At 49.6% G+C, this 12,489-nt stretch overlaps 1 protein-coding gene across 1 annotated transcript in view; it reads left to right on the forward strand.

The window, feature by feature from the left end:
- Nucleotides 1-12,246, forward strand: part of LOC134041991 (serine/threonine-protein kinase pim-1-like) — a 31,351-nt gene extending 19,105 nt beyond the window's left edge. Inside the window, exons 6-8 of the mRNA XM_062489063.1 lie at nt 235-314; nt 11,614-11,760; nt 12,163-12,246. Coding sequence (XP_062345047.1) covers nt 235-314; nt 11,614-11,760; nt 12,163-12,246 — 311 coding nt within the window. The remainder of the gene's footprint in view (nt 1-234; nt 315-11,613; nt 11,761-12,162) is intronic.
- The last annotated feature ends 243 nt before the right edge of the window (nt 12,247-12,489 follow it).

The following is a 12,489-nucleotide window of genomic DNA, read 5'->3' on the forward strand; positions in this document are numbered from 1 at the left end:
TGGGAGAGGGCAGGTGGCACATAAGTGTCCTGCTGTTGCAGCTGGGGAGGAGGTTCATCTCCTGGGCTGAGCTGGACGAGGCGGCAGGTGTACCTCTGCTGCTCTCTTCCAGAAGAGAGGATGGATGGGAAGCTGTGCGAACAGCTCTGAGCACTCTTAGTGTGCTGTGGGCACTGTGAAATCTGGGAGAGCATGGACAGGAGCTGACCAGCAGTTTCTGGTTTCTCTCTGCAGAGTGCCAGCACCTGATCAGGTGGTGCTTATCCATGGACCCTGCAGACAGGCCATCCTTGGATGACCTTTTAGAACATTCTTGGGTGCAGAAGCCCCACCTGGCCCAGGAGACAGCAGAGATCCATCCCTCTGCACAGTAGAATCCAGGATGCCCGCAAGCAGCAGCTGCTCGTGTCTTGTGGCTCTCAAAGAATTGCCCAGAGCATTTCCCAGTGGCCCTGGCATGGAGCAGAGAGCACAGCCAAGGAGGTGCTTCCTCAGGTCCCCGGCGATTTGTGGAGGGAGCGGCTCAGGGCTCCCCATCCTATTGGAGAAATTGTGGCACAGTGCAGTGAAGTTGCCACAGAGTGGAAAAGGGGAAACATCCCCCTGCAGCTCAATGGCCTCGTGATGTCCCCGCGAGCCAAGGCACATCTGGCGTGTTCTTCTGGAGATCAGCGCAGAGCTGGAGAACGCCGTCCTCGAGCTGGCCACTGGCAGGGCAAAGCTGATGGGCTTTGGTTGCAGCCCCTTCCTAGAGGACACGCTCTGCACCCCGACGAAATCAAGATGAGTCCCCAGGCGGTGCAGGGGTGGGGGGATGCTCGTGCCTCCAGGCATGGCAGGGCTCAGCCTGGCCACGTGCCGGTGGTTCCCCGTGGGGTGGCAGTGGACAATATTAATCTTTCTGCCAACTGCTCAGCTGCTTTTTGGTGGGGCAGGGGATGGATGTTGTGGAAGGGGAGCCGGCTCCTGGCCTCGCTGACAGCTTCTTCCTGCCAGCATGGCACAGGCTGGGGTGGGGGCATCCGGCCTGACATAAGCGTCCATCCGTGTGGATGGGGAGCAGCAGAGGGGGACGGGTTCTTTAGCCATGGCCCAGCTGCTCTGCTTTGCAGGCCCTTGAGGAAGGGGTGGGCATACAGGTGGGAAAGGTAGGGTTTTTCCCCACCACTGGAGAGATTTTAGTATCATAAAGAGCGGTCAGACCTTCCCCAGTCCTGTGAAACGGTGACAACCTTTGGTGCTTTTTCTTGTTTCCAGGTATTGTTTTGAAATGACTTTCATGCAATTGTTCTTTGTTTTTTCCAGAAAGATTGCAGCTTGTGTCCAGACCAGATGGAGAAGCACCGGTACTGTCCCTGGAGTGCATCCCATGCAGGTGCTACCCGGGGAGGGTCCACGGTGTGGATGTCCCCTGCAAAAGGATGAGGACCTTGTGTGGGATCGGCTCCTCTCCTGGCAGCAGGTCTCCAGAGGTGGGTACCCGGTTCCACAGCTCGGGTGGCAGAAGGGCTTAGGGCAAATGGCAGCAGGCACACGAGAATGTCGCTCTTGCAGCTGCTGAGGAGGTTGTTGTGCCATGCTTGAGCAGAAGAGGTGGAGCGTGTCCTGCCACGCTGCTCTCCTCTAACAAGGAGGGAATGGGCTGGGAGGTTTGGGCTCTGAGCACAGCCAGCAGCCTGGCCTGAGTATAGGCTATGGTGGGACAGGGGGGACAGGAGCCTGCTGCCACTGACCGTGGCTTTCTGGTTTCTGTCCCCAGGCTACCAGCAGCTCATGCCATGGAAACGGCACCGCTCGAGCTGCCAGTCTGGGAGGGCTGGACGGCAGCGGGTGTTCATTTGCTGCCAAAAATAAATCATTCTTGTTACTAACATCATCATCATCATCGGAGCATTTCTTTCATCCTTTTTTCAAGCTTTTGGCCTCCCTTCTTCCACCGAAATCTCTTTGCCTCTTTCCTCATCCACTTGGTGGAATTGGTGGGGGGGGTTTAAGTAACACATAAAGTTCAGCAACAATTCCTGTTGCCAACCGCAGCAGTCTCTTCAAGAACCTGGAGTTGGTAGCCAGGCCCACATTTCACTTGGAAAGGGGAGTGGTTTGCAGGGACAAAGATGTCCCTCTGCTGCAAAAGCAGGGAGGAAATCAGAAGCAGCAAAATGCAATTTCAGCTCTACCCCCGCCCAAAGTTGTCTGCATCTTTGCCCTCCACTCCAAAATAGGCAGGCAAGGCTGGACTTGAACAAGGTTCAAGTCCTTCATGGTCCCTTGGCATTAAAGGGATCAAGTAAAACTCTCGTATGCAGTAATTGGAGTACAGCTACTGTAGGGATAAAGGAAATGTTGGGAGCTGGGACATCCTTCTTGTCTCCTTTGTCTCCGCAGGTGTTGTAGCCTGGATAGCTGTTAAGATGGTTGCAGGTAAAGGAGCAGCAAGGGCCTTTGTATGGGATCCACGGAGATGTTTATTTCAGCCACTGCGTGGATAGTCCAGGGTCAGAGGCAAAGACAAAGGGGAACGTCGGGGTGAGGGTCCAGGTTGAAGCAGATGGGTGTCCTGGGCAGGGGGAGCATCAGGGAGCACTTACCAGGGGACATGGGGGTGGCACAAAGGTGGGGTTAGGGCATGGGAGCCAACAGGGAAACAGGGTGGGAGTGACCGAAAGCCTGAGAGACAGGGAGAGGGCAGGGGGCTGGCCCAGGGAACAGAACAGGGCTACATTGGCATGACAGAACAGGGCTTGCTATGAGAGAAGCCTCTCGTGTCTCCCTAACTAGGGAATGCCTTTTAGGGTCTCCACAGTGGGGTGTTTTGGGTTCAGTTTGAGTTTGGGTGGAGATACTGCTTTAGTGTAGTGGTTTTGGATTGTTAATTTGAACGTTTTTAGTTGTGAGATAGGATTAGGAGGAAGATAAAACAGGCTTAGCTTTAAATAATACAAAGACAAACTTTATTACCAGAAACTATAGGGGAAAAAAGAAGAAGAAAAATTAGAATAAAACTTCAGACTACTCTTCTTCTTTCCACACATTTGTTTTTTTTGCATTGACAGCATACAAAGAACAACTCAGTTAGTTTACCATTTCTAAAATAGTCATTTACTTGTTTCTTTCAGAGAGGAGATTCTTCAGCCTATAGAGATTTTTCATAAGAAACCATTTGTAAGTGGTCTTGCTGTTCTAGTGTTTAGCCGTCAGGGAGGATAGAGATCTGGTGATTATGTAATATTTTTTTTCTCAACTAACATTTTAATTCATAACTAATACTGAGGACCATATCAACTTATGAGGCACACTTAAAGGATTATAATAGTTGAAACAAAAGCTTACTCCACTTTTAAAAATAGAGGGTGTTTTTCTCCTTCTTCCCTAGGGAGAAGCAGGGGTTTTTTCACTATTTCAACCTAGGGCACTTACAGCAATTTTAACATTGGTTTATTTTAACACCAACGCTTCTTCTTACATCTAGAGTTAGAATCTTTAATCCACCCCATATTTTTTATGTGTTATAGGGAAACAACGGATTCTTTTCTATAGCATAAAAAAAAGGGAAGAATTTCAGTCTATGTCTTCCTTCCCTCAGCTGAGACTTGACTCTTCTCATACTTTGATTTTGGTGTTTTTTGTGCTGTTTTTGTACATATTATCATTTTGGTTCTCTTTTTCTTTTTCCACAGGACAGAGAATAAAGTATTTGTAAACTCATATTTTGGGCAGTGAAAAAGTTAATATTTTGCCGGGGCAGGAGAGGGTTCTGTGATTGTTTTTAGGTGGGGCGGCCGGAGCTCTTTACCATAAGGAGCCTTCTAAGGCTGCGCCGGGGCCGGGCTGGGATTGTAGGGCCCGGCCAGAAAGCGGAGATGAGTTTTTTGGTTGTAAGGTTGTTTTTTGGCGTTTGCTGTATGTAGTGTTAGTGGTGGGCTGGTGGTTTTCCTTTTCCTTTTGCCAGCAGCCGAGGTTGGGGCCCTTGCCAGATCGGGGCCCAGCTGTCTCTCCCCCAGGCCGTGTGGGCGGTGAGGCAGGCCTTTTTTCCACCTTTATCTCTTACTGTTCACTTCCTCTTGCTGGAAACGGGATTGTTGGAACACTTTAGAGGAGACGGCTTATCCATAGTGTTCTGTTTTAAATTGTCTAAAACCGTGTGAGACAGATGGCTTCACATAGGAACATCCCCAGGGCTGCTGAGGGGAAGGCACCACTTTATTTGTTGTGAAGAGAAGTAATCAAAATCTGCAACCAACAAGCTGCAAGGCAGAACGGAGTGGGAATTACAGAAATAAAGGCCTTGAAAAGCAGCTTAGGAAAGCGGCTACTTCCTAGACAGTGCCAAACCCTCCGACCTGGCCTGGCCGGGCCCAGGGCTGGCTGCCCTTGGGAAGGGAAGGGAAAGGGATGGAGCTGGGGTGGGGGCTCTGTGGCCATGGAAACGAGAGAACCACGGGCCAGCGCGTCACAAAGGGGCAGCCCCGCAAGGGGCTGTGAAGGTTGTGGTTGACACGGACACAGTGGCAGGAGACACGTCTGGCTCTGCCTGTCTGTGCCGACTGCTGGCGATTGGAGTCACCCCACCTTGTTCTAGGGCTGGGGACCGAGCTCCTATCGCCGTCTGCTCCGAGACAGTTCCCAAATTCAACCCCAGGTACTTCTGCGAGACAGAAGCACGGGTTCAAAGATGGATTTTACTGGAAAAGGAAAGACCACGGAAGGAAAAGGTGAGGATAGAAAGGAGCTGAAAGGCCCGAGTCAAATGGAGACAAATTCCACCAGATTTCCGGGAAAATTGGTCCATGGTGGTCAGTTCTGGCTCTGTGTCAGAGTTGGTGGCTGTGAGCTACAGGTGATCTTGCCAGGACAGCCCTGGCATCACAACATTTTCTCATTAGCTTACTCATTATGTTTTGTCATTAGCGTCCTCTTCTTTTCACAGTAGCCAAATCACTCAAACTTTCAGTCAGGACAGGGACTGTGGCCACAGCTGACCACAAACTGGACACGGTCATGAGACGCAAGTTCTGTTCCTTTGTTTGCCACCAATGTCAGGTCTCACAACAGATAAATTTCCTGTTCTTCCTCTGCTTGCTAATTGGGTCTAACACTGAGAATGATATTAAGGTGCTATGAAAACGCCAGCAAGTCCTGCCTGCTTGCTGAGAGCTCTTTGTAGTTTGCAGAAACAGCAGTCACAGCTGTGTGGGTCTTTATTGGGTGTTCACAGAAGCCACACTAGAGAAGGAGTTTTTTTCCCCTCTTCCCATTGGAGCCATCCAACTTTCTGTTCAGCCATGGTAACTCAATAGTGTTCAGAGGAATAGTTCACAGGCTAGGTCCTTGAGAAATGAAACCTAAGAAATTTTCTCCAAAGTTCAAGAATCCTGCAAATGCCCCACCCATTAGACGTGTTTATGATAAAGATGGGACTTCACCTAAATGAGTTCATCCCTTGTGAGGCTGGCTCAGCCTCCCACAGAGGTAAGGTGGGAGCTGGGCCGCTCTCTGGTGGGAGGAAGGGTCTTGTGCCAGCCTGGAGAGCCTGTGCACATTGCCAGGGAGCAGTTGTGCCCTGCAGGTGCCCCCTGCCATGAGCTGTGCTGCTGCCAGTGCCCCGTGGAGCTGTAGGGCTGCTGAGCTGTGGGGCAGGGAGAGGAGCAGGAGGCTGCATGTGCAGCTGAGCCATTGCTGGGAAGCACAGGGCTCTGGGCTCCCTGCTGTCCCAGAGCAGCCTAGAGGCCAGGAAGTTCCCCTGGGAGCTCTGTGGAAGTGGCTCAGGGTGTGATCCTGTGGCCTGCCTCAGGTGGCTGCTGTCAGGTGCATGTTTCCCTGTGCAGCTAGTTTCCAGGAAAGTTTCCAGGAAATGTCTTCTATGAAATATGGAGCTTCAGATGCTTTAGGTTTGCATTGCAGCCTCTGTTACAGTTTTATATCTCTACTTTCCAGGCCTGACTGGCTACCCTCTTGCCAAGAAGTTTTCCCTGGCAAATCCTTCTATGCTCCTTCCCTCCAAGCCATTGCCTCCCATCCAGAAGGACTCTCCTTCCACCAAGCCAAGCACGGTGTCCAGAGGAGAGCACGGGACTGGGAAAAACGGCACCGGCTGCGAGGATAAAATTAGAAATAACAGGGAGCTGAGTTCAGAAGGAAAAGAACAGATGGTAAGGAGACCGAGCTAAGTCCTGTGTGATAGATTTTCACTTTCTGCACTGTAAGCAGAGCTCAGAGAGCTTTTCCTGTGGTGTGAGCACATGGAACCAGCTGGGCCAAGGAAGAGCTCAGCTGGACACTGCACTTCTGGGAAGTGTCTGAGAACACGCTGCCTTTGCAATGGGTGTGTAGTGCAAACTTCACATCCTCAGCATGCATCAATGGCAGGAGAAGTCTTTGAATGGTTTCTGGGCTCTGTCATAATTCCTTGTCTGACTTATGACTGAGAAAAGCCCAAGAATCAGGCCAAGCTGCTTATGCTGTCCAATCTGGCCAAGCAAGCATGTTAGATTTTATAACCTACATGTATTTTTGAACCATGGCTGTGTCAGGGATATGTATTCCATCAGCTGTGTCTGCTTGCTAAGGAAAAAAGTAGTTTGCTGGAACAGGCAGTGCTACAAAGTCAGTTCCAGGTGGTCTCAGCTTTTGAGCTGTACAGCCATGGCCTCCTACACAGTTGTCTCTGATGCTATTTCTAGATTTCGTCAGCTTCTGGGCAGCTGTGTGCTCTGGCATGGCTTTGTCCAGAGGGAAGGGATGGGAGGTGGCCATGGGGAGAGCAGCTCAAAGCCCAGGCACACAATTTCCTTTGCAGCAGGGCCAGCACCTGCAGTTGTTTTGGGTTTGCCATGGGGTGCAGGAGGAGGCAAATGAGCAACAGCTCTGGCAAACAGAATGTCCAATCAAAGGCTGATGTACTTGATTCCAGCCTTGCTGAGGAAGGGCCCAATGTATTCCTGACAGGATCTAATCCTTCCACTGCAGTGCAAACAGGTCCTGATTTGGCCCTTTAGTTGTGCCAGAAATGATGGGATACTGAGGAAGGGCGTTCATCTGTCTCCACTGCCTCCACCTCCCTTCCTGGCCATGGCATGGGGGCCCTGGAGAAATTTGGGCAGGCAGAGACCTTCCAGAGAGCAGCAGGGCAGGGAGCTCTGCTGAACTTCCTAAATGCCAGTGAGCCTGAGATGATGGAGGTGTGGGAGCTGGAGAGCACGGAGCATCGCGAGAGCTCAGCAGCTTCTGGGCTGAAAGGCTGCTGGGCAACTGTAAGAGGGAAGGGCAGCAGCAGAAGAATTGAGGGGCTTGAGAAAAGCAGGTTCTGACATCCTGCAGAATGGCTTTGTGGGGACTTGGCTGGAGATCAGCACTGGCTGTGAGGTGCCTAAGAGGCAGGGAGAGAACAGTGATCTGAACCTGTTCCCATACCATCCAAAAGGCCAGTGGAGGCCGTGGCACCGCAGAACATCTTGATACCAAACATGTGGATTCCAGCTGGGATCATAGCCACACTTGCAGTGAACTGAGCCCAAGGAGAGAGTTGGCAAGTCTAGGGCATGAGCACGCCCTCACCACTTGCCTTTTCATTCCCCATGCTAGGCCAAGCTACTCCAGCAGTTTGACTGGTCTTTTCCTGCCAGGTCCCAGTTAAAAGCATGGCTAAATGTCTTCAGCCATCAGTGAGGAAGGGCTGAATGCTTCATCTGAGCACTCTGTACTACTCTTTCCAGGCATCCTTGCTGTATCCCAGTGGTGGGGATATGAAGAAGGGGTCATTGGGACTGCCTTTGATCCCCCCTATACCCAAGGCAGTCAGTCCCAGTGTTGGCAGTGCTGCAGGGTCTCTGCTCAGCTCTGTGCAGCTGGATGTCCAAGAGTCCCAGGAGATGAGGTAAGCCAAGGTGTCTGCTGCTCCACTCTGCTGTTCAGCTCCCTCTTGCCATCTTGTGAGGTTCCTTTGCACAGTCAGCTGTCTCCCATGTATTTAGGCAAACCTGTGTGTATTCACCATTTGGCCCATCTGTGATGATCCAGCTCCATGTCAAACCCCACACCATGTGTCCCAAGAGCAGAGGTGGTGGTGGTGGGGAAGAGGAGGCAGGGCTTAAAAGCACCTGAAGATGGGTCCTCTGCTGGGCTTGGTATTGATTCCCTCTGTAATGTTTGTGGTGTCATTTGGGAGCTGTATTGCACAGCTCTGGATCCTGCCGATCTTTGAATACTGTGATCCTTGACTGGCAACTTCAGCACCGGAAAACTCTGTTTGGCCAAATATTGGATGCTGGAGTGGTGTCTCTGTCTTTACGTGCTGCTTCTGTAAATGTCAGGCATAATTTCTCTGTGCCTGGGACGACACTGTGAATTGAGAACCCAGCTATATTTTCCGGGTATAGATGTAAAATCCTATCAATGTTTAATATTTAGGTCTGGGATTAAAACAGAGAGGGCAAGGAGGTACAGAAGAGTTATAGTACTGTACCTGATGGAAAGATATTGGCTTGTATATATGTGAGAAAATGTAGCTGTCAATGTAGCTTATCTGAAGGACAGCAATAATGAAGGAGTCACAAAAATGTCATTCCAACTGGAAAGCTTTGGTAGTGCATTGAAAGTGCAATGTGAATACACTTGCCTAGCAGTTGAGTTGGTAAAAGGCTTTTCCTTCTTGAGACAGCCATGAGGTGGAATATCCTTCTCAGGATACTGCCGTGTTCGGACCACATGTAGCACGAGACTGGTACCAGTGAGAGCCACAAGCAGGCAAAGTCAAGCTTTGTCAGCAGAACCAAAGTAGCTGCCCTCTCTGCAGACTCATGTCTCAGCTTAGCAGCTCCTGCTGCTTGAGGGAGGCTGTAGGAGCCCCTTGGCTCCAAAAGGAAAGTCAGCAGAATTGGGGAGTTATGGTGCAAGTTGAGGAATGACTGCTGAGTTTCAGCTGGAGCTTGGCCAGCTCTGCCTGGCTGCAGCAACTGAATGCTTAAGGACAATTAATGAGCTTTGCATCTTGTTGGCTTGATGTGTTGCATTTTCTTCTTCATCAGAGGGACCAAGCAAGGAAGGATTGCTACACCTGTTCCTTCCCTTCGCTTTCTCCCTCCTCATATGTTCTTGTGTTTTCCATTTTCTCAAGGCCACGATCAAGCAGCAGCATCAGAGACAAGAAGTCTGAACATGCAGGTAGGTACAGGGCATGTCTGTCTTAAAATTACTACTAGAGCCTTGAATTAGAGGTGATATTTTGAAAGCTTTGTTAAAAATCATTCTTTTAAAAATTTCTTTAAACTCATTTGAATTCCTTGATGGGCTCAGTGGACTATCCCAGAGCCCAGTCACTGGGAGTGTGCTGCAGTGGTGTGAAGTGAAAATTCCTGCATTGTGAATCTTGAGTGGCAAGAGCTGGATTGGGACCTTGGGGCCCTGGAAGTGCAGTGCAGGAAAAGGAAACATTCCTGTCCATCCAGCACACACCTTTTATCTCCATGCAGTCTTTCTCATGTCAGAATTAGCAGAGAAGAAGAAGGCATTTATCAGGAAATTAGAAATCCTCTCACTCCTTCCTCCTGCCCTTGAAGGAGATAACATTTCCTTGAGGCAGATTCTGAACTGAAACCTTTGACATCTGAAAGAGAGTCATGGACTATCAAAGCCATTGCCTGGTTTTGCTCTGGGAGAAAGAGGGGAAACCTTCTGTGAGAGAAAGTCCTTTTGAATTTTCCAGTTATGGAGATGGAAACTTCCAAAGGGATGCAGCCTATGCAGGGTCTGAGTCTGTCATCCTCTGACAGCACAAGCCCAGAGCCACCTGTGGATTGTTCACAATGACAAATCTCTTGCCTGACTCTCTCTGCCTGTGTCAGTGTTGCAGGCTGAGGCTGGGGGAGGAGATGCCTTCTGCCTTGTCCCCCTGTCCCTGCCTTGCCTGATCCCTGACAAGTAGAATTGTGCCAGACAAACTGCGGTCTCTGGTGCGTCTGTGCCAGCCAATGCCTTTGAGTTGAAAGCCTCCATCAAAGCCTGTTGTTGTTGTTCCTTTGCCATTTTGGGGCACGTCACGATAGGAGAGATGAAATTTGAAGACATAATTAGCTGATGAAGAAAGCAGATGAGATTTCCAGGTCCCTTTGCTCTGGGTTATTTCTGAGAAATCCTGGGTTTTGCCCCTTTGGAATGACTCCTTAATTGGTGATATGCAGCTGGAATGCTTAATGCAGCTAGGGAGAAGTATTGCTCAGTAAGTAAGGTGACGTTTTTGCTGGATTCATTTTGGACTAGAAATGTGCAATTTCATTAAATATTACCTGTTGTGCTTTCATAAATTGACCTGTACATTCTCTATGGATAAATAAAAGATTGGTTTAAGGATGTTCTTCTTTTTATGATCTGCCGTCTTCCATTTCCATTAAGGGAAGTTTGAATTGCTTTTAACTGCCATGATGAGAAATGTTTTGATGCAGGTCTTGTTTATACTGGATTTGGGTGTGTCTGCAGGAAAGAAAGCAGGGAATAAACCCGCGGGACAAGTATTTGAGCAGAAGTGGAACGTTTGAAAGCTAATTTGTTCCCTAAAGATTTGGGCTCCTTGAATACTGAGGATATGTAATGGGGAGCGCAAAGCTTCCTTTACTTGTAACATGGGGTGCCACTGTTCTTGTACCATCACTTCCTTTGTTGTAAAGCGAAATAAAAGCAACCAAGAAAACCCAACCCAGAACCGAGTGGGACTTAGAGAAACAAAGGCCCTGAAAACTAGCATCTGAAAACAACTACTTCCTAGGTGTAATTGTCAAATACTTGTGATCACTGTGGTTTGCCAACTGTTTGGAAGGAAAGGGATCCCAAAGTACTTGATGGGCAATGAGTAATACATAAGGAAAGGAGTAGAAGCTCTCTCTCCTGGCTTGCCAGCTCCATACCGTTCAGAGGAATTACAGTGATGCTAGTTTCATGGAAAAAACATCAACAACAACAAAAAACCACAAAGTGATTTTCTGATTAATTCAAAACTCCCTTGTATTCCTCATCAATTAGATGATTGTTTGTAAAGGTGGGAGTTCACCTAACTCACTTTTTCCCTCGTGAGCCTGGCTCAGCCTCCCACAGAGGTAAGGTGGGAGCTGGGCCACTCTCTGGTGGGAGGAAGGGTCTTGTGCCAGCCTGGAGAGCCTGTGCACATTGCCAGGGAGCAGTTGTGCCCTGCAGGTGCCCCCTGCCATGAGTTGTGCTGCTGCCAGTGCCCCGTGGAGCTGTGGGGCTGCTGAGCTGTGGGGCAGGGAGAGGAGCAGGAGGCTGCATGTGCAGCTGAGCCATTGCTGGGAAGCACAGGGTTCTGGGCTCCCTGCTGTCCCAGGGCAGCCCAGAGGCCAGGGAGTTCCCCTGGGAGATCTGTGGAAGTGGCTCAGGGTATCCTGTGGCCTGCCTCAGGTGGCTGCTGTCAGGTGCATGTTTCCCTGTGCAGCTAGTTTCCAGGAAAGTTTCCAGGAAATGTGTCCCATGAAACACGGAGCTTCTGATGTTTTAGGTTTGCATTGCAGCCTCTGTTACATTTTGTTTTCCCACTTTGCAGGCCTGAGTGGTGACTTTATTGCCGAGAATCTTTCTGGGTCACCTCCCTCTATGCTCCTTCCCTCCAAGCCGTTGCCTCCCATCCGGAAGGGCTCTCCTTCCTGCAAGCCAATCATAATGTGCAATGGAGAGGAAGAGAAAGGGAAAGATGGCACTGGCTACAAAGATATCAGTAGAAACAGTGCGGAGCTGAGTTCAGAGGGAAAAGGGAGTGAGGTAAGGATACCAAGCTAAGTCCTGTGTGATAGATTTTCAGTTTCTGCACTGTAGTGATTCCTAGAGAGGCTGATCTGGAAGAGAGACCACGCATAGTTAAAGGAATACAGTAGGTGATAATTAAGAGGCCTTAAAAGGATACACCTTGGGCAGTACAAGAGCCTGGCCCGGGCTACACCCAGGAGGGATCCAAGATGGATCCCGCTCATGAGTTTTTACACTTTTATAACCTTTGGTCAACTTATATAGTAGGGGTTAATTGTCCAGTTACAGCTTCAGGTCACCAAGTCCCATCCTTCTGGTCCACTCCCGGTGCTTTCCCATTGTTTATGATTTTTGGGTAATGGTTGTCCTTGATTCTTAAGCTGGAAAAAGATTGCTGTGTCTAACTGCCCTGAGAAGAGAACCTACCAACACTTAATACGAAGTTCAGAGTCCCACACCAAGTCAGCACAGAATCTGAGGAAAGTGAAAGCTAAAACTTAAAGCATCAAGAGGAGGGAGTCTGAGAGCTTTTCCTGTGGGCTAAGCCCATGGAGGCAGCTCAGCCAAGGAAGAGCTCAGCTGGACACTGCACTTCAGGCTGTCTTTGCAATGAGTGTGTAGTGCAGACTTCACAATCCTCAGCATGTACCAATAGCAGGAGAGGTCTTTGAATGGTTTCTGGGTTCTGTCATGGCTTTTCCTCTGTCATATGGCTGAGAAAACACCAAAAGCAAGTCAGGGCAG

Source organism: Cinclus cinclus, chromosome 3, assembly GCF_963662255.1.
Source record: "Cinclus cinclus chromosome 3, bCinCin1.1, whole genome shotgun sequence".
Taxonomy (NCBI): domain Eukaryota; kingdom Metazoa; phylum Chordata; class Aves; order Passeriformes; family Cinclidae; genus Cinclus; species Cinclus cinclus.